This window comes from Eucyclogobius newberryi, unplaced genomic scaffold, assembly GCF_026437365.1.
Source record: "Eucyclogobius newberryi isolate DKJ021-1_F unplaced genomic scaffold, fEucNew1.0.hap1 SCAF_10, whole genome shotgun sequence".
In the NCBI taxonomy this organism is placed as follows: Eukaryota; Metazoa; Chordata; class Actinopteri; order Gobiiformes; family Gobiidae; genus Eucyclogobius; species Eucyclogobius newberryi.
This window is the reverse complement of record NW_027315724.1, coordinates 32,754,384-32,780,162: the sequence shown is the minus strand read 5'-3', so window position 1 is coordinate 32,780,162 and position 25,779 is coordinate 32,754,384. Positions and strand designations below refer to the sequence as shown.

General features: G+C 41.4%; 1 protein-coding gene and 1 non-coding gene across 6 annotated transcripts in view; both read left to right on the top strand.

The window, feature by feature from the left end:
- LOC140368244 (eukaryotic translation initiation factor 4 gamma 1-like) overlaps window positions 1–25,779 on the top strand; it is a 44,930-nt gene that overhangs the window by 15,945 nt on the left and 3,206 nt on the right. For 3 of the 5 annotated variants that reach the window (XM_072455223.1, XM_072455211.1, XM_072455231.1), the window contains 24 exons: window positions 1,713–1,981; window positions 7,284–7,376; window positions 7,604–7,694; window positions 8,465–9,406; window positions 9,503–9,594; window positions 10,295–10,490; window positions 10,985–11,124; window positions 11,248–11,373; window positions 11,876–12,286; window positions 12,846–12,992; window positions 13,688–13,924; window positions 14,727–14,831; window positions 15,565–15,840; window positions 16,240–16,357; window positions 16,429–16,534; window positions 16,899–17,140; window positions 17,924–18,048; window positions 18,476–18,648; window positions 19,259–19,384; window positions 20,163–20,244; window positions 20,348–20,446; window positions 21,391–21,525; window positions 21,609–21,690; window positions 22,088–22,228. In XM_072455223.1, the coding sequence (XP_072311324.1) occupies window positions 1,713–1,981; window positions 7,284–7,376; window positions 7,604–7,694; window positions 8,465–9,406; window positions 9,503–9,594; window positions 10,295–10,490; window positions 10,985–11,124; window positions 11,248–11,373; window positions 11,876–12,286; window positions 12,846–12,992; window positions 13,688–13,924; window positions 14,727–14,831; window positions 15,565–15,840; window positions 16,240–16,357; window positions 16,429–16,534; window positions 16,899–17,140; window positions 17,924–18,048; window positions 18,476–18,648; window positions 19,259–19,384; window positions 20,163–20,244; window positions 20,348–20,446; window positions 21,391–21,525; window positions 21,609–21,690; window positions 22,088–22,228 (4,554 nt within the window). Of the gene's footprint in view, window positions 1–1,712; window positions 1,982–6,226; window positions 6,498–7,283; window positions 7,377–7,603; window positions 7,695–8,464; window positions 9,407–9,502; window positions 9,595–10,294; window positions 10,491–10,984; window positions 11,125–11,247; window positions 11,374–11,875; window positions 12,287–12,845; window positions 12,993–13,687; window positions 13,925–14,726; window positions 14,832–15,564; window positions 15,841–16,239; window positions 16,358–16,428; window positions 16,535–16,898; window positions 17,141–17,923; window positions 18,049–18,475; window positions 18,649–19,258; window positions 19,385–20,162; window positions 20,245–20,347; window positions 20,447–21,390; window positions 21,526–21,608; window positions 21,691–22,087; window positions 22,229–25,779 lie in introns of those variants that run through there. The other 2 variants (XM_072455217.1, XM_072455239.1) reach the window with 2 other exon arrangements.
- LOC140380680 (small nucleolar RNA SNORD66) lies at window positions 12,703–12,777 on the top strand. Its single transcript, XR_011931191.1, has one exon. It is a non-coding gene; the product is annotated as a small nucleolar RNA SNORD66 (small nucleolar RNA).

Genomic DNA, 25,779 nt, shown 5'->3' with positions numbered 1-25,779 from the left:
TTTGTGACTGAAAGTATTTGGAGCCTCTTCTATCTGGTCTTTATTTACGCAGAGGGACCCCGGCAACCCAGGCCTCTGTCACGCCGCTTTTTAATATGAATATTTGAAAAAGAAGCTTTGTATGAGATTTCTATGAAGCTTCAGTAACTCTCTTCTGAACAAATTCAACCGGGGGGTAATTAGAATGCCTAAGAAGTGACAAAAATGTTAAGTTCATTAAGCCTTCTTGGAGTGGAATGTATGTGCTGCTTCTTCTCCAGCAGCGTTTAGGCTTTTTAAGTTACATTTTAATGTAAAAGCCCCATTTTATTCAGCCTTAGATCAGTTAGAAATAGAAAGAACAGAAAGATATATGCATAACTCATGGACTGTGCACAAGCCGGTCATGATTTTTTTTTGAAGTGTGATATATTGCTTAAGAAAGAAGTGATAATATGAAACGACTTTATACCACTGACACAATTACCCTAAAGTTGGATATTGCCAGCAAATCCCACTCTAAATGTACAATGTTGTTCAAAATACGAGCTGCAACAAACAAATGGCAAAATGAATATTGACTGTTGATAATGAGTCATAGAAGTTACTTACTGTGTTTCACTTTACAGCTCAAATTTCACAATACAAAACAATTAGGGAAATGTCCCCACGAGTGTAAAGAAAATCTATTTAAAATAAATATTGAGCCCCCCAAATATTCTTCTTTCCATCTTCTATTGAACAATGAGTCAAAATTGTTCATATGGATATTGTCCATTTAGCCATAATCTGGTGCAGAAAATCTGTTTTGCCCACTTTACTCGGTTAAACGCCTTTTCCTTCCATGTTTGGGTGGGCAGTTGGGGCCCTCCACTTACGCTGCTGCTTCCTAGAAAGCTCCCCGTCTGTTAGCGTTGCTAGCACCAATTCATCGTCCTCGGGTCTCGGGCCTTTCCCACCGTCAAAATGCAGAGAACTGATATACAGTACGCACTGATGGTCATCTTCTCCACATTTTGGAAATCCGCCCGACCACATAACTACTGCCGTCACCTTGTTTTGTCCATCTTTGGCCCACTCTTTCCCACTGGGTCATGTTGTCCCGGATCTTCCGGGATTTAAAAAACGGGTAAAAACTGTCCCATCTGGAAGCTGCTCGTGATGTCTCTGATCCAAATTGCAGTTTCCAACAGCAAAGCTTAGTTCCTTCACAGTTGAACATGATTTATGTTTATTAAGTAAGAATAACACCACTTTTGAAGCACCTTTGCAGACAACAAGCCGATCGAGTGTTTGTTTGACTAATACAGCATCAAATAATGCTTTGCAGCAAGGATGTCACATTCCCTTTTATAGCAGCTGTGAAATGTGCCATTGAAAGCACGCACAATGGACTAACCCCCACTGAGGTCTTCTGAGACAAAATTATCAAAGATCAGATGGTTCCCTGAGCTCTGCACTGAGTTTGCCCAGTGCATATACAGTATTTCATTACATTAAATTACATTTTGCGTATAAAACTGAATTTGACAACACCATGTCAATAAAGCCCATGCCCTTTAATGTGTAGATGTTATGATTTTGGTCTTTACAAAAATAAACTGAATTGAACATATCAGTGCTAAATATTGGCAACATTTTCTAAGTGGGCCGATACGATATCTGGGGATCCCTCATGAGTGTGTCAAATATGATGCATTGATCTCGTGTTTGTGTTTGTGTCCTCTCCACAGCTCAAGCGGGGGCGTACTTCCAGGCGCAGCAGTTCCCCGCCTCGGTGCAGCCCACGCCGGTCCTCATCAGCCCCGGACCCCAGCAGCAACAGCAGCAGCAGCAGCCACAACAGCAGCAGCAACAACAGCAACAACAGCAACAACAGCAACAGCAACAACAGCAACAGCAGCAACAACAACAGCAACAGCAGCAACAGCAACAGCAGCAGCAGCAGCAGCAGCAGCCTCAGCCGCCTCAGCACATCCCCACAAAACGAGAACGCAAACCGGTAACGCACCTACATCCATTACTGTGCTCTAGTATTAAATCTGCTGTAAAATGTCATTATCACGATTACAGTTGTTGCTTATTGTCCTTCCGTCGCTTGTGTTTGTTCAGTTTTGTCTTTCAGCATTTTTGTGGGCACTAAATAAAATATGATAACCATATATCAGCGATACATCCTTGAGGCTTATTTAAAATGGAAAGTCTTTATCAGCGTTATTTTGTCTTTATCTGTGGTTCTTGCATGAGAAAACTGCAACCTGACACAACTCTGTGACATAACCCGTTCTAGTCTTTTCACACGTGCTTTTCTCACCCCCGTTAACAAACTGAAAATGATTAAAAACCCGACCATTAGAACAAAACCCGACATTAGAACAAGAGAACTAGTTTCAATTTTTGTTTTGTTTTATATATCTGCGTCGGTTAAAGAGAAATGGGGCTGAAGAGATGGCCCTATGTTTACACGATTGTTTTAATGACATATTTGTGACGTCAACAACAACAACTTAAGTTCAGTTTGTGGACCTGGTCATTGGTTTTAAAATATTTACATTGACAAATATTGCTACGGGCAACAGTCAAGTTGGACGATATCGTGTTATTCCAATAGAACTGTGTTAAAACATGTTATTGGACAGGTAAGTTGAGGTTTAACCATCAGCCGTATGTGAAATGTCTGTAAAATTCATCACAAAAGTGCAGAAATATTACCATTTATTCTGACATTTTGCGACGTAACATTTTTGTTTTTGTAATTCGCTCTTTTTGTTGCATTTTTACGTTAAACAATGCACGTGGTATTAAAATGTCGCATATCTTCATTCATTATCTAAATTCCGATGCGCTGCCCACCTCTATATGCCTAGTATGTACATTATTCATGCTGTAGTTGTCGAATTATTTTATACATTTATGAGCTTTTAACCGACCATTAACCGTGCTCCATCATCACCTTACTCAGGAGCAACTTACGATGATCCCATTTCCTCTGCCGTTTAACTTTTTACATCAATATATTGCAGTTTTCGACCAACGCAACGTCAAATTGGGATCTATGTATACACGTCGCAGTTTAATACTAACCAGGACAATAGCATAATATGTCTTCTCTCTTTTAAAACAACAGTACAGACCATGATTAGGTGAAGATGACGTTTTGCTCAGTTATTAAAGCATATAGAGCATAAAGTGTTCTCTTATTTAGTGTTGCTTATCAATCATTGTTTGTTTGTCGCGTCGATGCTTGTTGTGAAAATGAGCGCAGCTTTAACTTTGCTTGTTTCTTTTTGAAGACTGCTGTGAACGTGACCTTAACTCGCTCGTTAGGGTCCACCGCCACACACTGCTGCCGGTGTCGTGTTTCGTTGCTCTCTGAACCGTTGCGTCGCTCGTGTTTCCTGATCGGGTTCGTGACACACACACGTAGTCCAAGTGTTTAAAACGTAGTCCAAGTGATTAACACCACACGTATTGATAGCTTGACTGACTCCATCTCCTTTACGGCTGAACAATTAGTGAATAATGTGTCCCGACTATTGGACTTGATTTGTTTTGAATTATCTGTTTTCTTTTAATCCAAGATACATTTTGCGACCCGTGTCTCCAGTCGAGTTAAGCGGTTGAGAGAAGGTTGTGAATTTAAACTGCAGGGTTTGTACATTTTAACTTGGTAATGATGGCTAATGAGGGCTGTGTAATTAATTAAATTTGAATTGCGATCGCTGTTCAGTCATTTCTAACCGTCAGAGGATTAGCTGTGGATCTCATGTGGTTTGGAGCAGAGTTCAGACTTTAGAGGAAGAAATATTACTATTTTTTTGTGTTAAATGGTAAAAGTGATTTAAGGGAATGATATTAAATCAATTTTATGTTTTTTTAATAGAATGCGATAAAATGTAATGTTCATATCAATCAGTATCAGGAATAGTTTGTTTCCTTTATCAGACCTAATGGCCAATACAGCAGATTTTAGTGCTTATTTTTTCTTTTTGGATTTGCGCTTTAACTAGATTTAGTCTTCTAATTAGACCTGGCTTAGTGATTTGTCCTTCTTAAATGATCAAATCTCTTTTGAATCTTTTGGTTTTCACTCGTTGCAAATCTGCGCTTTTCCAGTTCGAACAACTTCCTTTAATAAAGATGGTGGTAGTTCGTTTGTTATGTCTGTTGTAAATTCAGATTACCCTGTCTTTGTGTGTTAGACCTACATATTGCCTAAATGCTCTGCTGTTTTATGGGACACTCGGTGCTTATCAGTGCCCGTGGTCGTCTGGGGAGGACTTTGAACTGTTCCCATGGGCCCTGAACTCAACGTCTACCCAGTCGTCCCACAACCCACGCAAGTTCAACAAATGCATCTAAATGATCTGTACAAGGGGCAGACCGGTAAACTGGTCTCAAATGAGAGGTTTTAATGCAGATGCCATACGTACAATAATATTCCAAATATACTTTTTAAAACATTTTCTTTTGCTATGTCAGCATTTTGTAAGCTACATTGTCAGGGATTTCACTGGTGGATTAGAAGTATGTTGTTTAACTGTTTGAGGAAACTTTTACACATCAATTAAAACTCATACGGTCACTTAATTACATCATAACGATCAATGATTTTAATTGTCTGCAGGTTTGAACAGTAAGAGCTGCAGAAAATGTATTTTGATAATCATTACTCACGTGGCAAAAGACATTTCATAACACATACGGTCACATGAATAAATCAAAAGTCCCCAAAAAAAGTGCAAATGTTCTGGATTTCATTCATATTAATAAAAAATTCTGAACTTTTTGAAATATCTTGAAGCCTTCAATTAGCATATTTCAACCTGTATTTGATTGAAATTATCTCAGATGAGAGTCTTGCTTTATTGTTTCCCGACGATGTGACAACAGCCGTGAAAGAAATCCGAGGCGCTCTCTAGTGTGAAACTTAAAAGTCCTTCGTTAGCGTGGATTACAGACACATTTCTGCACCAACGTGTTTGCCCTGATGAGGCACTACAGAGCGCCTAGGATTTCTTTCACTGCTCTTGTCACATCATCTGGTAACAGTATAGCAAGACTTTCATCTGTGTATCTATATTACCGGCCTTATCCTTGCACAGCACCTGTAAATCACCTTTTTTGACCATTTGTTGCACTCACTTTCTTGTCTGTTTTTTGATAGACTACTTGTGTTGTAAAATAATTGTTAGTAGCAGAACTGAAAGCAAAGGGAAATATTTCTGCTCGCCGTTGCATTCTTCAGTACAACAATTTTAATCCTCTTGCATACATTAATCATTCAGGACCTCTCACACTACCTCCAGATGTAACATTTGCTTTGTTTTATAAAAATTCTGTCCAGCCTCTTCACTAGTACTGCTGCTGTAATACCAGGAATCTGGAGCCGTGTACAATCTTATGTCACGGTTATTGCCCCACAGTGCAAACATTTCACCCTTTTCAGCCCCTCTTCCGCTCTTTACCACCAAAACTGCATAAATACTGGAGAAAAAAGAAAAGAAAAAAACAGTTAGGGGAGGGGGTTGGAGGACATGTCAGCACATAGCTCAGCTCCACGTGGACACGGATCTCCTCCCCCTGCCGGGCGGAAAGGCTAGCCGACCACTCCCCCTGCTCTCCACTAGAGGAGTGACTTGGGGCTTTCTGCACAATGTGACAGCGCCAGAGTTGCCAAGTCTGCGTCTTTATAGCCACTTTGGGCTCCTTTTTATGGAAAGTCAAATATTGACCGTCGTGGGTTGCAACTTTTTGGGGGCTGCTTGCTTTTTGCTTGCACTTTCACATCATAAAAGAGGTAATTTTTAGATATTTTTTTCCCTGTTCCGTAAAATAGACCTGAAACACATTCTGTCAACTGCTTTAAAACATAAATGACCTCAAACACACCTCAATACGCAATGTTTAACTAATTGCGTATTTTATTAACTCGTTTGTCTGGGCTTGGGGTTGCTTGTTTTAGCCTCTTTTTTTTCTTCTTCTTTTCGAAGGCCTAGTCGCTCTCTGTCAACCCTGGACAGTGCGATCATGGGGAAAATGGGGAGTTTCCTTCTGTGCTTAGATTTAATAACTTTTTTTGCTCTTCCTTGCTTCCATCCCATGCTCCTCCTTTGCACACAAGCCCACGAGCTCTGACTGAGGGCGGGGGTGCGCATTCCAATACCATAGCTTTACAAGGCCAGTCGCTTTATCCTTTTTTTTTTCTCCCCCGCTCTCTCTTTCTCTCTGTTCAGTAGGAAATTAGGGAGGGACAGTCAGGGCTAGTTTGGTAGTTAGCTCGTGCGCCGCTGTCAAGTTTTAAAACCCTTCCCCAGCCATGTCCGGCGGCTGACTACGCTCGGATTTTGCCCGGAGTTGAAGTCCCAAGACTAGACACAGCCATGTTTTCAGCAGGGAGTTGAGCTTTGCCGTGTCCAAAGTCCAGGCAGTAGGGTCAAAAAGGACCTGCCATTACCGTTAACGCCAGTTGTCGGGGAGTTTTTTTTTTTTTTTTTTGAAGCACTTTTTGGCAGCAGGTAAGGGTCAGTTGTGTATTAAGCTCATGCTGTGTTGACAAGAAAAGGAGAAGACGTGAGCGAGATGTGGGGAGGCCATGCTAAGTAAATAGTTTTGTGCTGCGGAGGATTCTAGTTCATACCAGTTTAGTGACATGAGCCCGACTACTTGGGTAAGCATTTCGAGTGTGAGCGAGAGAAAAGCAGAGAATAGAAAACACGTGTTTGCAGTGGACACAGAGGCACTCCATTTCTCTCACAGTAGCAGCAGCAGCAGCAACATTATGGATTGCGATAGCATTTCTCACCACTCGACCAAAGTTGACGAGATTAATCGCAAATGAAATCACAAGTTGTAGCCATTTTTAAGTTGCAGTTATTTAATTTATTTTATGCCCTCTGCAAATTACAGAATAACCTGCATCGCTTATGAACAAAACCAGCTTAATCCTATCTAGAAATGCATGGGATTCTTTTATATTAGTCATTCATTCCATGTTTCAGTCTTCAATCAAATGTCAGAGCTCTCGAGCATGTTTTAAGTGCACAATTTGGTCCTAACTGTAAGTGAGGTCCTAACTAAGTAAAGAGGCTAAAGCAGCAGGGGAATTTGTATGGTGGCCGTTGCTGTTGGAATCATTGTTGACAAATGTTGCTTTCACTGAATACAAGGCAGCGACAATGAGACGAGAGGATCCGAAAGAATGTGTCATCAACAACTGTCAACTGGCAATTTTTTTTGTCTCCTATGTTGTACATGCATTTTGTGCGTAGCGTCGCCGAACACTGTCCGTTCTCTCTTCACAGATCAGAATAAGAGACCCTAACCAAGGCGGCCGAGACATCACAGAGGAGATTATGTCCGGTGGCCGAAGTGGCTCAACCCCAACACCACCACAAGTGAGTCCCTTCATGTTTTGTTTGTTTGTAGACGATGGGGGGGAGAAGATTGGACTATGGGGGCAGCGTTGTCTCCTCTGTCAGTAGGAAAATGAATGTTCTAGTTGTATGAAGTTGGGAGGTTTAACTTTAACATGAAACGGACCCAGTGTTAACAAGAAAGTCTAACCTTTTTTGAAAAACGTTTACAGCTAAACTAAATGCATTCTTGCTTTTTCTTTTTCTAGTCGGCTATATCTGGATCAGAAGGTACAGCAGTGGGACAGGCCAATGGTGAGAGTGTCCCGACTGCTTCTGCGCCGCCTCTGGTCAGACCAGGTGAGCTTCAGCTGTGATTATTACTGTGTACTTCAGGTTCACTCGTCACCAATACAGTAACCTGTCCATTTAACTCAATTGTTAAAGAAAATGAGACACAAAAAGCATTGATAAAAAGAAAAGGAAAAAAAAGAGTTAAATGTTCAATAGTGTTTTTTGCACATTAGTGACCTTTTTCACTTTATGGTATTTTTTCTGTTCCAGTTCTAGGAATTAGGGCCACACTGCCTCTCATTTGAAACCACACATTTTTAACTTCTGCTCTGGTGTACTTTCCAGTCAGACCAGGAACCTTTTTAAGTAATACAAGTAAAACACTGTGAGACACACGGAAATTGACTGAGCCACAAGAAAAATGGCTTGACACAGTAGCTCCTAAAACACGCTTGCAATTAAAATTCTGATTGACTTTGGTAATAATTGAGTTTGATTTTTCATGTCATTCTGTTTTTTGATTGAGCTTTTATGCATCGCAGTTTTATGTCAGGTTTACAGTGCTCAAAAAGAGAAGGACGAAGGGGGAAAATACTGTTGCTGTATATTCAAATGTACCACACTATTCAGATTTAAATGTTAAAGCCGGTTAGACCCTGTGAACAAGTAAGGGGGACTGGGTGGTTCTATTGACCTAATGGATTCTGACTGCGGGATTTATAGGCTCTCAGTTCTTGATACTGGTAAATGTGACAAGTGGTGTGCTTGTTTAGCGAAATATTTTGTTTTGTATAGGTACAACTCTTGCCTAACTACTATAAATGTGTACCTTACAGATGATCGAGGGAAATCTACGCCGCCGCCTCCATCGAAAACGCCTGAGCTCTCCAAACCTTGTCCCGTCCCCTCAGAAGTCTCTGAAACGAACACTATCTCCTCTGTGTCGGACACAGAGGACGCCCCACGCAGCATTAGCGCCTCACCTCCTGCTCCTGTTTCGGACATAATGGACGCTCCGCCCCCTGCACCTAGGGACCCAAGCCCACCTCCACAATCAGCCCCCGAAATCCCTGCATACCCGGCCCCGCTACCCGACCCAATCCCATCCGCACCCGCACAAGATGAACAGAAAGCCTCCGAATCTGAAGAAGAGGAGGAAGAGAATGTGGAGGAGGAACTAGAAGTATCGGTTCCGTCATCGAACGGTGTCGTAGAAACAGAAAAACCTGTTGTAACAATGCCACAAAATCATATCGGCGCTCCACTCGAGTCTCCCATCGCACAGCCAGAGGAGCTCCGCCTGCCCAACGGTCTGCCCCTGCCTGACCCCGAGGCACGCAGCGCGAGCACGGCCGAGCGGGACGACAGCCCCATCGCCGAACCGGACGTCGCTCAAGTGTCTGACAATGCACCGCCCACAACTGTCGATATCGTTCAAGCGCCCGTTGTACAATCCGGCCCCGTCCCAGCAGAGGAGAAGGAACCTGAACCTATCCCGGAGCCGGTAGTCGAAGCCGAGGTCCTACAAGTCAAAGTGGAAATCCAAGAAACGCTTCCTGAATTGACGCCTGAACCTGCAGAAGAAAAGGCAGACGCTCCCGAGGTCCAAGCTGCAGTAAAAGAGGAGAAGGAGGATGAGAAGGAGAAGGAGGAAGAGACAAAAGCTCCAGCAGAGAGCGTCCCAGAAACTGTGCCTCCCCCTTCCACGGCTGAGGAGCGAGCGGACACTCCACCTCCCCCCACAGCCTCCCCCGTCCCCGCGGAAACTACTATGCAAGGTCAGTCTGCGCTGCACAATTCAATACTGTACACGGGAATTAAGACGTTTGTGTGTCGTGTGGGGTGTTAACTGGTGGTTTGCTTTCCTTCATCAGCTGCTGTGTCTGTGCCAAAGAAAAAGAGGAAAATGAAGGAACTTAACAAAAAGGAAGCAGTGGGAGACCTCCTGGATGCCTTCAAGGAGGAGGTACATGGATGCCTGTTTTCTTTCTTTTTTCACTACATTCATTTTTGAAATTGTTATTACATTTATTTTATACCAGTAGTAAATCTGTCTTCAGGTACATACGGCATGGCTCTTATAAAATAGTAACATGCGTATGATTATTACTTACTGCATAATTTAATAAAACGTTGGATACCTTTTAAAAAAAAATTATACATAATAAATATATACAAATGTTTAAAAAGCACATACAACTTTTGACTCAATGAGATTCCCAAATTTTAGACATGCATTTAGCATGTTCTCATGGGATAGTCCCTGCGGTAAATATTTAACTCGGTCAAGTTAAAGTTTGTGCAAAAAAATGACACAAAGTAGAATAGAGTTTTAAAACTGAATCCCTCTGTCAACAAAATAGACATCTCAAATTCAGGGACAATTTACAGAGACAGTCTTTGACCGCTTAAACAGTCAGAATAAAGGTGTTGTTTGATAAAGGTATTGTTTTTTACAGTATGGTTGCTAGGTAACAGATATAATATATTGTCTATATGTGTCATATTTGCTGCCCATGTCCGACCAGGAAGTAACATTACAAACTTCACCACAATGGTCAAACTGGTGAAAAATAGGCGCCACTTCAGTATGTTTTAGTGAAGTGTGTAGTCTATCTTGTCGTGTGCTCTTTAAGCCCACTTTCTTGTCTGTGCTTGTACAGGAGCAGGTGGTGGTCAAACCTGAATCGGAGCCTGTCACGACCCCCGAGCCCGAGGCCCCCGCGGCCGCACCCACCCCAGAGGAGGCAGATCTCACTTGGGAGGACAAGGAGGACAAACTGGACAAGATGGACGCGGAGAACATACAGCCAGATCCAGTGAAATCCGGCAATACTGACAAGAAGTATCAGTACAAAGAGGGTGGGTCTGGTGTTTACTGCTGCTCCTTATCAGTGCGTCGCTCTGTGCAGATAATATGCACTGCATCACAGTAGGTGCGACGTGTGACAAGTCGGACAAGTCTAATAAGCAATACGCTTGTTCACGGGACAGGATTTTATTTTTGACGCTTCTACAAATATTCTAGGCCAGTCCAGTTGATTTGCAGCGCACAAATGTACACAAAGTAATTCAAAGTGCTTTATAGAAGGGAAAGATGCATTCAAATCACAATACAAACAGAAATAATCATTTTTATTTCATTTTGGTTTTGACCGAGTCTAGAATTTAACATTGTCAGAGGAGTGGCCTGTCTCTAAAATATTATTATCTTTTATAAACACATTTGTCATAAGCATTGTCATAAGCGGTCTAATCCTGTATTTGAAAGTATGGCACATTTTACATAATCCAAAGAAACCACTTTGTCTTTATTATTTCTACATTTTAATAATGTTGTTTTTGTTTACCTGCAGAAAATTGGAAGCCAATAAACGCGGAGGAGAAGAAGAAATACGACCGCGAGTTCCTCCTGGGTTTCCAGTTCAGCTCAGCCAGTATGAACAAACCTACAGGTCTGCCCGCCATCAGCGACGTAGTCCTGGATAAGGTACAAGTGCAGGATAACTTCCTTTTTTTTTCTGTATGTGTAATGTAACACATTTTATAATATTAAACAAGTGCTCTCACCGCTACTGTTTTTACATGTTGTTGAGCTTTGCTTTGTGTTTCCTCTCAGGCAAACAAGACTCCCCTACGACAGCTCGACCCCAGCCGTTTACAGGGCATGAACTGTGGTCCTGACTTCACGCCTTCCTTTGCCAACCTCGGCCGGCCGGGTATGGGAGGAGGAGGCAGAGGACCAGTGAGTCATTGTACTATTTTTGTTTAGTCCTCCTCTTTAGTCGCCGATAGAAGTGGGAGATATAATGGATGGCAAAATGGGTAATATCAAGAGATGTGCAAAATCAGAATATAGAGTGTATAATCTTTCATTAATACTATTATTAATGAGTTAAAAATAGACCGAAGCGTCTCGTGCAGGTGTGTCCAAACTTTTGAAACGTATACAGAGTTGAGTGCCACAGACGACATGACAACAAGTTAATCACTCAATATAGCCTTTTAGGTCATTTTGATGAGCCACACCTTTTAATAAGGCTTGGAACATTAATTTTACATATGTATAACATCAAAATGTTTGTTATTTAGGTTATTCTTGCAGAATGTTTCCAATTTTACAATAAAAATTACTGCTATTGGTTATTTGGGCTAATTCAATGGTCTGGGGTGACATTACTGCACTTTTGTGGTTATTTACATTTTGTGTATAGCATAAACTGTTAACTTGCCCTCTGTTCCTCCAGCCTCCTGGGATGGGAATGGGCATCGGCGGTCCACGCCGGTCTCAGCAGATGCAGCGCAAAGAGCCAAGGAAAATCATCACCAGCATGTCCCTGAACAACGACATCCAGTTGAACAAAGCAGAGAAGGCCTGGAAGCCCTCGGCGAAGAAGCCCACGCGCAGAGGAGAGGAGCCAGAGCCGATCTCGGACGATGCCGACCAGCTGAAGACTCAGGACCTGTTCAAACGCGTGCGCAGCATCCTCAACAAACTCACGCCGCAGAAGTTCCAGCAGCTCATGAAACAAGTGACCGAGCTGACGATAGACACTGAGGAGAGGCTGAAGGGAGTGATCGACCTGACATTCGAAAAGGCCATCTCTGAGCCGGACTTCTCTGTGGCTTATGCGAACATGTGTCGCTGCCTCATGGGGGTAAGTCGTGCAATGTGTGATGTAAGACTGTCTTTGAACTCACAGGAAACATTTACCGAGGCTTGAAAAAGGAATATTTATTTTAGTTTTAATGGGAAATGTAGAAACAAAAAGTTTCAAGAATATGCCAGATATATAGACCTGACATCTAGCTGAATTTAATTTAAATTGGTATATTCCAGAGTGATTTATACATTTTATGATCATGTAATTATAATTAGAAGTTATAAAATCTCGTCCTCTGCCAAATCATTCTACGCTTGAGCTTGAGATAATTCCCAACCCTATTTTTTTATGCCCCCAAAATAAACAAACATTTATGCAGACTGTTTAAACATGTCTTTAACAAAGTCGCCACAGTGAGGACATGATTCTTGGCAGCTGTTTTCATCGTGGTTTGGTAAAGTCCTGCCCGGCTCCAGTGATGACTTTGAGTTAGTGCCACGTGTCTGGGCCGCTGATCCTACTGCGATGGGAACGAGGAACCGGAGCTATTTTGACCCCAAACCCGTGTATTTTCCAAAGTCGTTTGAGTCACTCTCTCCCTCTGCTCTTTCAGCTCAAGGTCCAGGCCACGGATCAGCCCGGAGCCACTGTGAATTTCCGAAAACTGCTGCTAAATCGCTGTCAGAAAGAGTTTGAGAAAGACAAGGACGACGCCGAGATCTTCGAGAAGAAGCAGAGCGAGGTGGATGCGGCTGCGGGTGTAAGTATCTTAGTTAAACTTTTATAAGGGAATCCCCACATTTAAACATCTAGTAGAAAGAAAATGTACTGAATAATTAATATGTTGTAAATTGTACAATCTTTCCAAACTATATTAATCACATTATTATATGGCTTTAAAACAAACACAATTGAACAAAGTGCTGCAGTGTGGGGGGGAATGTATTGAACATTCAAATATAGGGCAATTATCAATAAGTGTAAATCAGAATTGCTACTGTCAACACAATTTTGCATGAAGTATGTATTTATCTTGCAATGCTTTTTGGCTTTTTATGTATATTTTTTCATGTTCATTGGATTTTGCATACAACAAAAAAACAGGAAATTAACTCTTAATATATGTTTAAACTTATAATTGGCTCACTCAAAGTTGTATTTTGACTCATCATGTTTGAGTCATACATGTGAGATTAAAAGTCTTGTAGCAAATTTACATCATTAAAACATGTAAATGAAAATCTGCTTCTTGGTCCGGTGAAACGCCACAAATTTCTGCAGTTATGACCGGTTTACAACAAAGAACATGTCAAATTATTATTTGTGTACGCTATACTTTATTACTAAAACCCATAAGCATAATATGTTTTCTTTAAGATTAAATTAGAAGAGTTCAAATGTCTACATCATTCCTCAATGGATAATAACTGCATTACACTTGTGTTTCTGTGCCAGGACGAGGAGAAGCAGCGGCTATCGGAGGAGCTGGAGGACTGTAAAGACAAAGCTCGGAGGCGCTCCCTGGGAAACATCAAGTTCATCGGTGAACTGTTTAAACTAAAGATGCTCACGGAGGTCATCATGCACGACTGCATCGTCAAGCTGCTCAAGAACCATGACGAAGAATCTCTGGAGTGCCTGTGCCGGCTGCTGTCCACCATCGGCAAGGACCTGGACTTCGAGAAGGCCAAGGTGAGGAAGATGCGGCGATGTTTATGTTTATCACGAGACAGTTAGTAATTTTGTTATGGAGATGTGTTCACGCTCTTTTCACATTGTTTCCTGTCCCGTGCACTAAAGCCTACCGGGGGAAAAATAATATAATAATACACTTGCAATGTTAATTATAGGGCTGCAACTAAATTTTGTAGTCGACTAGTCAAAATAGACTGTTGAAGTGCATTTTCCATCCAAATTAAGGTTGAAATATTGTGACTGAAGAAAATAGATGGACAATATTTACAAAAAGTGTATTAATGATGAGAATGACAAATTGTTTATTCCTTTTTTTACATTTTGATGCAATGTCTTTGCTTTAAAATGTGTTTTTGCATGTGTGCTTTAGAGTCTGTACAGTCCAGAGAATGATTTCAATTATAGACAACCAGTCACAATTTGTCAATTTGTCACCCTAGTTTATAACTACCGGTAAATAATAATAAAATATACTGCCCAATATGCAGCCCTATACATAATAAACTCTTTAATTTGTCACCGCTGTTTTCTCATTCATCCATGATTCACAGAGTAATAAATGGACTGCAAATAAACGCACCGGAAGAGCTGCTATATAGGTTGTTTTTAGTTTTTGGCTGGTTTTGTGCATCACAATTTTCACCAACTTGTCAGACTCTTACTTTCCTACACCTAAAACACTAAAATTAACATAATATTTCCCAAAATATTACCACATTGAATATATCCATTTAGTTCTCCTGCAGTCGTAATGTCTCATCTATCAAGTTGTCCTGACGCTTTGTTCCTCTCTTTCTAGCCTCGTATGGATCAATATTTTAATCAAATAGAGAAGATTATCAAGGAGAAGAAGACCAGCTCCAGGATTCGTTTCATGCTTCAAGATGTTCTGGACCTGCGGCGGGTAAATATCATGTGTCTCGCCCGCGTCAGTGACAGAACTGGTTTCAATGTTTCTGTTTCTCCGCTGTTCTCGAGCTAAACTGCTCCGAGTCAGATCACAGACTTAAAGTAACTGTTAAAACTGATCTAAGTTGGAGAAAAATCAATAGAAGGTGTGTATCTGATTCTAGTACTATATCTGCTTTTTTAAGTATCTGCTACAATTACTTTTTTATCAGAAACAAAACAACAACAAAAAGTAAACCATTTCTAATCAAAAATATAGTTGCCGTCAAGTTAGAGGTGCTTTACCCTGAGTTTTTATTGCCTTTAAAAGCAGGAAAAAACAGAAATAGTGAATTTTCAACAGTTTGCATCAGTCTAAATGTATTTCTCACTTTCTTGACACATTCAGAGCATACTTATTACTCACCGCCATAAGTTTATAAGTGCTTTTTACAACTCTAGACGACGCTGACGAGCATTATCACGTTAACTGCACACTTCCTGCTTTGCGGGGATTAAAACACTCTGAAACACACTAATTAGACCCCAGCGGCACACACAAGTCTCTTTTTCTTTGACAGCTCTGTGGACTAAGGTTAAACTCCCACAGTTGCTCAAACGAACTGTACCAGGTGGATTTGATGTAATAAAACAAATTCTATGTTGTAGAAAATGTGTTTCCTAAGTTCTGAGATATTTTTTATTGGAAAAAGATGTCTTATTTCTCCTCATTTTGCGAATCCCTTCAGTGCAACTGGGTGTCGAGGCGAGGCGACCAGGGCCCTAAAACCATCGACCAGATCCACAAAGACGCAGAGATGGAGGAGCACCGGGAGCACATGAAGGTCCAACATGCGATGATCTCCAAGAAGGACTCGAGCGGTCCCGGTGGCCGGATGGGAGGAGGACGGCGCGAACCACACCAGCAGGGCCGCGGAGCTCCGCCTCAGGACGAGGGCTGGAACACCGTGCCCATCTCCAAAAACAGACCCATCGACGCATCTCGTCTCAGCAAGATCACTAAGGTACACGGCGAACAAAAAACATAATGTAACAATAATAATGTAATGTACAGACGCTAAAAACATATGAAAATACCTGTTTATAACAAAGATAAAATTAAAATGTCATCAAATAGTAAACAATTTCAGATTTTTGTCATCAAAATACTTTATTTGTTAATATTATTTATCTAGAAACCTTTAGTCACCATATTTCAACCCTTTTTTCTATTCTTTTTATGTATAATTTGTATTGTTGATTGATAGTCAGCATTTTGTTTATTAGACTGCTAAGATATTAGTTAGATGCAGATAAGAAGTTTGCAAATCCGATATTATTGACAGCCATGCTTTTTTAAAGAAGTTTAAAAAGTTTTTTGTTTTGTTTAGTTTATGTCACATGCTGCCTCTTTATCATTCTAGACTCCTGTACTTGACTTCAACAATCAGCTCCTTGCCCCTGGAGGTAAAGGCACGTGGGGCAGCTGGGGCAAAGGCAGCAGCGGTGGCACTAGCGCTAGCACTAAACCTGCAGACGCTGGTACATATAGTCATTACACCTTATCTAATCTTAAACGGGCATAAAACTAACATGTGGTTTCTTTTTTTTAGGCCCAGATTCGGGCAGCAGAGCGGTCACTTTGAACCGGTTCTCAGCTCTTCAGCAGTCTTCCTCCGCAGCGCCACCTCTGGACTCCGACAGAAGAGTTCCTCAAAGGTAAAAGAACAAAAGCTGATCAAACGGCGAAGGGCGCAGGCTTGAGATGAGGCTTGAGAAACACTTTGAGGCTGTCAGTGAATGGTACTTTTGTGCAACAATTTATCATTGCGGATAAATAAATACAAATAAACTAGTATAAAGCATGTTGAATCTTACATTACATTTGATATATTGGCTTATTGGACCCAGATATTTAACTGGAATAACTCTTAATGTTGCAAAAACAAATGTTTGTGGCGATGACTTATATTTAAACTCGGATTTAAACGCTTCAGAATTGTTCCGATGTTTTCCATTTTATAATTTAAACTCAAGCGCAAATGACAAAACCTAATGGCCGTTCTCCATGTCGCTGAAACAGATACAGCTCCAGCCGAGAGCGCGGCGACCGGTACGAGCGCTCTGACCGAGGCGGCGACCGCGACGAGCGGAGGGATGACCGCGACAGGAACCGGCTCCAGCTGACGAAGAGGAGCTTCAGCCGCGAGAACGAGGAGCGCAGCCGAGAGAAGGAGCACCGCGGATCCAATGACCCCATTCGACGGGTGGCCAGTATGACGGACGATCGGGGCAGCAGGGAGCGGGCCCGCAGCAAAGACAATGGTGCGGCTCTTCTTAAACTCAAACTATGACTCGCGCTGTTGATTTTTAAACTCTATTTCCATGCTCAGAAATGGGCTCTATTCTCCATACTGTTTTTATTTTATTTAATATACCATCATGATAAAAAGCGCAATTTGTTTGGATGATAGACTGCAATTTTCAACATAAAATAATAGTGCTGCAACTAACTATTATTTTGCTAATGGAATTGTTTAGATTTTTCTTTCAATTAGTTTTTTAGAACGCAAAAGTCACATGATTTTTACTGAATTTGACTGATGAAGACGTTTGATCATCCTGGTGGAGCACAATAATGGAGCACAATCATTTTTGAGGCTCAATTTGAGTCCTTAAACATTTTTCAGCTTGTGGCATGTTTTGGAACCCATGTATAGCCAACTGTGCGATTGTTTGATGACTAAATTAGATGGCAATTAGTTAAAATGTAATTTAGTTGCGATTAATCAATTCAACTTGTTGCAACCCTACAAAATAACAGAATAATAATAGATTTAGGAGAGGAAAGTGTGAAATGGGGGATGAGAGAGAAGGGAGGACATATTTTACTGATAAAACTCAATATGATGTCAAAAATGTTCCTATTCATGTTGTTTTTTGGTTTCGATATTATGCATGGTTTTGATGGCACACTTGATATCAAAAAGTATCAGATTTTCGGTACTTTTGACAACCTTATGAAAGAAATGGGGATGAACTGCATTGAATAAGATAGAGAAAAATGTAATTGATGTATTCAAATAATTATAATATTTTGTGTCACAGTACAAAAGGAGAGAGCCACGCCTCCTCCTCCACAGCCTCCCACCAAACCTGCCTTAACGGAAGAGGAACTGGAGAAGAAGTCGACCGCCATCATTGAGGAGTACCTGCATATTAATGATATGAAGGTGCGTAAAGGCAATCGTTAATCGTGTGCATCTAAACTTTATCTGCAGACTGCATGTAGACGTGTACTAATGCGCTGCCACGACGTTTGTAATAGTCCGTTCATAAATGTAGGGCTGAGAATAATAAAGCGCAGCAAATTAACGTTCCACTTGACTTAAAAAGATCTGGGATGAAAAAATACTTTGCAACAAAGATCTGGATGACACAGAATAAACAAGGACTGGGCTTATATAACAACAGACATTCATGAGATGGAAACGATTACCTTCACAATTTCATAATGGACATGTTATTATTGGTAATTGCTGATTATCGAACATACCAAGCAACATATGCTCTTCTCTAGATGATTTAGCTACACTTCTGTTTGTTTGTGCTCTCTCTGTTTCATGTTTTATTAACGCTCACTGATGTTTGTCCACACAGGAAGCCCTGCAGTGCGTGCAGGAGATGAACAGCCCGCAGCTCTTGTACGTTTTTGTCCGAAACGGTATGGAGTCAACTCTGGAGCGCAGCAAGATCGGACGCGAGCACATGGGTCTGCTGCTGCACCAGCTCATCAAGAACAGCACGCTCCCAAAGCCACAGTATTTCAAAGGGTCAGTGCATTTGAATTTATCCCACACGTATTGGAAGTAGGGAAGAACAACAATGTAAAAACACTTTTTTTCTTGATTATATGTGTACATTGGGTAGTTTTATATTCAAATTCCTCTTCTGATGGATCAGACCTCAACATTATTGCGATGCATGTAAACATTTAGATGGATGGATAGATGATGCAATGATGGATAGCTAGAATGCCTGGAAGAGGTACATACGTAAAGTCCTCTGCTTTTCAGACATTTTTACACGTCACTCTCAGTCAGAGCAGGACGGAGACTGACCAATGAGAGGAGTGGATGATTTGACCAAAATAGCATCTCGTCACATGGATCAGATCACAATTTTATTTTCACCACCTTCTCGCCTAGTGCCAATGTAATTTTAGACGACCTACTGCGTGTTTGTTTGTTTGTTTGTTTGTTTGTGTGTGTTTTAATGCCCCTGGGGAAAACCACCGCTCTTGATTCTATGAAAAAGATCAGGGAGATTTATGCTTTACTGAGTGTGACCGAGGAGTGAATAAACAACGCGACGGATTCAAACCTGCTTTTGAGTGTCTGTAGAGGTCGTTGAAGCTAAAGTAAGCTCTCGTGTTGTCTGCAGGCTTCTGGAGATCCTGGAGCTGGCTGAGGACATGGCCATTGACGTCCCTCACATCTGGCTCTACCTGGCGGAGCTCGTCACCCCGATGCTCCACGAGGGAGGCATCCCCATGGGAGAACTGTTCAGGTACAGCACATCTGCAACACCTCTGCAACACATCTGCCTATCATGACATTCCTTAGGTTTTAGCCAGGTTCTGACACTGTCCCGTCATCAAAAACATAGAGTTGTTGTTGTTTTTAGCTTCATTCACAATTGTTCGATGAAGCCTGTGCAGTGATTCATCTCTCCGAGTCATCCAAGCCTCCCAAAAACGCGTGTTTCAGAGTTTTCCAGTTTAATTAGAGCTAATCAGAGCTCCCAAGATCTCCTTTGCAATTTTTAAACCCATAAATCATCTCCAGACTCGTCCTGAGCATTTCTGCCGTCAAATTGTGACTCATTACAACTGCGTGCTCACATTAGCACATCAGGAACAATCTAGCTGTTGTTTATTTAATTTTTTCCTGTTGTGTGAAGCACGTTGAACTGCCTTGTGTACAAATTGTGCTCTACAAACAAACTTGCCCTGCCTATTTCCCCCTTGGCTGCCTGTAGATGGTGTTCTAACTTAATTCCTGATGAGAGAATGCCTGACTGATGATAAAGTAATCGAATCTGTATGCGTTTGTTTAAATTCCAAAACAGGAAAAGCTAAAAGTAATAAAGATTAAACTGATGGTCTGAGTGTGCAAATACATTACATTTTTATAGTTTTAACAAAAAATGTAGGCTAATTTTCCCCCTCGATCTTTGCTAGGTCCTCGTTTCTTTATCGCGCTGATTTATTACCTGGCACCGTTCCCTTTTTAAATACAGTATTGTGACTTTCATGCCTAAACTAAAGCCACGTGTCCGTCTACAGGGAAGCGGCAAAACCTCTGATCCCTCTGGAAAAAGCTGGAGTCCTGCTGGTCCAGATCCTCACTTTACTCTGCAAAGAAATGGTGAGTGGTTTACGGTCGGCCGCCCTCCGACGACAACTTTTGAACACTCCGACAATTGTGTTTCGAATGTGCGTGATTAAAATGGTTTTGTTGACTTTTCCAGAGCCATAAAAAGGTCGGCGCGATGTGGAGAGAAGCCGGCCTCAAATGGAAAGACTACCTGCCTGAAGATGAAGACGTTAATAAGTTTGTGACAGAAAAGGTACAAATCATGAACACACAGACAAACGAATACTATTATTTTTGTATAAAGTGTCCTGAATTATCCTTTTAGATGAACTGGCCAAGTATTTCCCCAAAGTCATATTTAAAACTTACTTGTTTTAATTGTGTGTTTACCAAGCTTTTAACATTTACGTAACTCAAAAACTCAGCACTTAAGCAAACAACATGAGGACGAGCGCAATGAGATATTTAACAGCATTTCTATCTATGTAACAGTATTTGTTTATTTTTGATTGTGTTTTGTTTGCACTAGTGGTGAAATGTATGTTTGTTTGTTTTTTGGGTTTTTCTGTTTAGTATGAAGATAATATTTCAGCTGTAGAAGGTGGAATAAGTAACTCCAAAGTGATCTGCTATTTATTCATAATTTAGGGGTTTTCTGGGATTATCCTGCTTTAGAGTCTGTGTCAGTGGCAAAAATTATACAAATAATTAACAAATAATAAAAATGACACAATATGATGAGACATATTTACATTTATGGCACAACAAGACCCGCGTACACTTCCCATCTCGCAGAAAGTTTACAAATTTGTCCATTTTTAAATTGAGTCTGAAAGTAATTTTTTCCATGTGTCTGATGTTATGTCAGTTCAGTCTTTGATCGTTGGTGAGGTTTGTGTAATCCATTTCCTCGTGATGGCATTTTTTTTTTTCCTGCTGCCTAAAGTATATTCCAAAGCTATCCATTTATTGTGTCCATGTTCTAAGGCCCAAATACATAGTTCTAAAATTGAAAGGACAGCAATGTCAACAACAGTCTGCAGCGTATTATTAATCTCAGTCCAATATGTCCGAGCAACAAGACAGTCCCAAAACGTGTAGTAGTAGTAGTAGTAGTAGTACTTTCAGTATATTAGCTCGTTAAGAGCATCTGAGAATGAAAACCTTTTGAATTCTCAATACCGCGTCTGTTTACAGAATGTAGAGTTCACTCTCGGAGAAGAATCTGAGAAGAGCGAAAAGTCCGAGATGACTTCGCTTGAGCTGACTCAACATCTGGACCGACTGATCCAGGACCAGGCCGACAACCAGAGGATCTTAGACTGGATTGAGGTCGGTATTTTGCCGCTTAAAACGATCTGAAGCGTAAGCGTGAGCACCCAAGTTCATGAGGTTGTACTTCTGTGACTTCTTAGGCCAACCTGGACGAGAAACAGACTTCATCCACCATGTTTGTGAAAGCGCTGATGACCAGCGTCTGTCAATCTGCCGTCATTTGTAAGTCACAAATGCTTCAAGCCTTTATATTGATGAGTTCATGCATTTTAGTCTTTTTATATTATTTGACTTGTACTAGTGTTTTACCATAATTACCTGAATTTCTCCTCCAAAACTTTAATTTCCCAGACAATTACCGTATTTTCCGCACTATAAGGCGCATATAAAAGCCTTTAATTTTCTCAAAAAACAACAGTGCGCCTTATATATGGATTAATTCTGGTTGTGCTTACTGACCCGGAAGCGATTTTGTCTTGTTTCCAGCCACCAATATGTCGATGAAAATTAAAATCCAAAATGTGTGTCAGGATTATGAACGCTTTTGCTACTTGTCTCTTACCGTGTCTCTCTGCAAGGCCAAAATGTGACAGCGAGTAACGGTTGAACGTTTTCCCAGGCGAGAACCCGTACAAGGTGAATCCGGAGGTGATTAAGGGGCGATCGAAGCTGCTGCTTAAGTTCCTGAAGGACGAGCATAAGGAGCTGCAGGCCCTGTACGCGCTGCAGGCCCTCATGGTGCACCTGGAGCAGCCTGCAAGTGAGTGAGCCTGTCCTAGGACGTCACGATATCAACTTTTACTGTTGCGAATATTGTGAAACATTGCAATTTGAACGATTATTGTGTGAAGAAACATCGCAATTTGAACGATTATTGTGTGAAGAAACATCGCAATTTGAACGATTATTGTTTGAAGAAGCATCACAATTTGAACGGTTATTGTTTGAAGAAACATCGCAATTATCATATTATACAAATTATATTTTTGGAAGATGACAAAATAAAAGTGAAAATCCTTAATTTTCTATCTTTCTAACATCATTACTGTACTCACAATACTTACAATACCAGCTTTATTAAATCAAACTTTCTGAATGCGTCTACTTTTTGGGGTCCAGATTGAATATAAATGATTGATCATTTTTGCTTCATAGTCACGATTATTAGTTTTTTGGTTTATATTGTGACCTGGATAATCACAATTATCGATTAGCCGGTTAATCTTGACATGCCTCCTGGTATCATTCACACTGGAGCGGGGTCAAATCAAATCCTCTGATCTAGATGCTTTTCTGACTGACTTTCTGCCTGACTTATTACTAGAATCACTTTACACTATTTATAATCCAGCGCATTCATAATCTGTCTTCTTTGAAAGTCCAAGGAAATTCAAAGGGACTGATTTAAACACTGAAAACCTTTAATTGTACTATAGGAGTACACATTAAGCTTTTTTACTTTAACACCACATAATACTAATACTACTAATACTAATACTAAGCATATATGACCTACTAAAACGCATTGAAATACTAGTATGAATTTTCAGATTTTTTTTCTTCTTCTGATGTATCAATGTCGGTTAGTTAGCCCCGAGCCGTAGGCTGAGAACGCAAAAAACGAGTAGTAAACAAAGACTGATATGCTAGTGCAGGTGTGGGCAATTATTTTCCTCTGAGGGCCATATTCGAATCCAGGCAAGTAGCGGAGGGCCGGCCCGCAATCATTGGTGTGAAAATAAATTCCAAAAATTAAATATCAAATGAAATATCACTTTTCTGTCAAATATAGGCTATTGAATCTATTATTTAATTCATTTCACGTCACATTTATTAAGGATACAAGTGCAGACAGATGTAATATTACTTGGACAAGCTTGGCGGGCCGGATTGAAAAATGTACTTAGACATAAACAAATCAAATTTGGCCCACACATTCTTCTTACCATTCTGATCGAAAAAGCCAAGTATGGTATACTTTCATCAGCAAGCATGTTACCGTGGTAACCTGACAAATATTGTTATTGATTTACATGCGTTTTGGTTTACAAGCATTTGAAAAAGGGAGTGTCTGCAGAGCCGCGGCGCGCGGCCGAAACTGCCATGTTATTTTTGTGCCGGCCACGCGCCGCGGCTCCTGAAACTGCGCCGCTATTTGACCGCGTTTTAGCGCCGTTTTAGACCGCGCCGGGTTAAGGTTAGGGTTAGGGTTAGGGTTAGCCATGAGGCTATAAGGGAAATGCCGCGGTCCCTGAAACTGCGCGGCTATTTGGCAGTGCCGCGGCTCTCCAGCCACGGCCTTTGAAAAATGTACTTTGACGTAGACAAATACATTTTGGCACAGACATCCTTCACTAGCAAGGACCACAACCGAAGCTTTACAAATTAGAATGATAATTAGAAGAGTGTGGGAGGGAGGGGCACGAAGTCACGAACGCTGATTTGTGTGACCTGGATGCCTAAATAGTTTAGCCGCAGGAAGGGGTGTGAAAGGGGTGTTGTCCTGCTCCCGAATTCAGATAACAAACTTATCTTAATTTCTTGCCATTCTAAGACGGCAACCTGACAAATATTGCCATTGAATTGGATGCATGGATTTTGGTTTACAAGCATTTTGAATGGGATGATGTACTTTGACATAAACAGTTGAAATTTGGCGCACTTAATCTCCACATCACACTGAACATGAAAGCCAATGGGGACATAACTCATTCTTAAACCGTGCGGTCATGAAAATGATTAATTAAATGGTATCCCAGCCTGCTTCCATCATCGTCCCTGTCCCCAAGAAGTCTCCGGATCACTGGACTTAATGACTACGGACCTGTGGCCCTGACGTCTGTAGTCATGAAGTCATTTGAGCGCCTGGTCCTCCCCCACCTCAAATCCTTCACCTCCCCCCTGCTGGACCCCCTGCAGTTCGCCTACAGAACCAACAGGTCTGTAGACGACGCCATCAACCTGGCACTCCACTTCACCCTGCAGCATCTGGACTCCCCGGAAAACTATGCCAGGATCCTGTTTGTGGACTTCAGCTCTGCATTCAACACCATCCTCCCTGCTCTGCTCCAGGACAAGCTCTCCCAGCTCAATGTGCTTGACGCCCCCCAGCCCCCCTCACCATGACAGACTCTCCCATCGCCACCGTGGACTCCTTCCGCTTTCTCTGCACCACCATCACCCAGGACCTCAAGTGGGAGCTCACCTTCAGCTCCCTCATCAAGAAGGCCCACCAGAGGTTGTACTTCCTGCTGCAGCTGAGGAAAGCCAAGCTGCCAGGGGAGATGATGGTGCAGTTCTACACGGCCATCATTGAGTCCATCCTCACCTCCTTCATCACCGTGTGGTACGCTGGAGCCACAGCCAGGGACAAACAGAGACTACAGTGCATGGTAAGCTCTGCCGAGAATGTGATCAACTGCAAACGTCCATCTCTGCAGGACCTGTACGTCTCCAGGGCTCTGGGACGAGCAGGTCGGATCACAGCCGACCCTTCTCACCCTGGACATGGACTATTACCAGGAGGTTCTGGTCCATCTTGACCAGAACTTCCCACCACAAGAACAGGTTCTTTCCCTCCGCCGTTGGACTCATGAACACTTCTTAATGCCTGGTAAATTTAACTGAGTGTACATTGTAAGTCTTTTTATCTAATAGAAAATTGTAATTGTTTTTCTTTAATGCATGCCTTATTTGATTTTGATGTATTTATTTTATTGTTCATTGGTGATTTGATGCAACATACAACAAAGTAAGTTCCTTGCCTGTGCATTTTGTTCACTGATAATGGCAATAAACCTATTCTGATTCTGCGTATTAAGTTTGTACTGTTTGTGAGGGAGGATTGATGTAGGCGGGGAGATTAGAGGTGTGCTCTTCGGTTGCTCGTACCCCTCGCTCGCAAGGAACAGAAAGTACAGTGACTAGCATAATTATACAATTAATTATGTCTTGCTTAGGACCTTTACAAATTCACAATTTTCAAGCGAGACACTATAGAAGCCCAAACATAAAAAATACACACTTTTGTAAGTTCTGAAGCCCTGCCAGTGTTCATACGCACATCTGCAGAAACTAGAAGGCCTAAGTTTTCTAATGACACTTGCATGTGGGCGGTAAGGTCTTCTTTTAATTATGCAATGCCTTTTAGGTATGTCCAACTATTGTGCACACGGACGAATTAGGCAGATGTTAATTAAGAGTATTATCACCTCGCTCGTAGCTCTGTTTACAATTACACACACAAACTAGGTACACAGAAGTAGTAGTCACAATCATTACTATAGCGACATAATGTTCACGTAATTATTA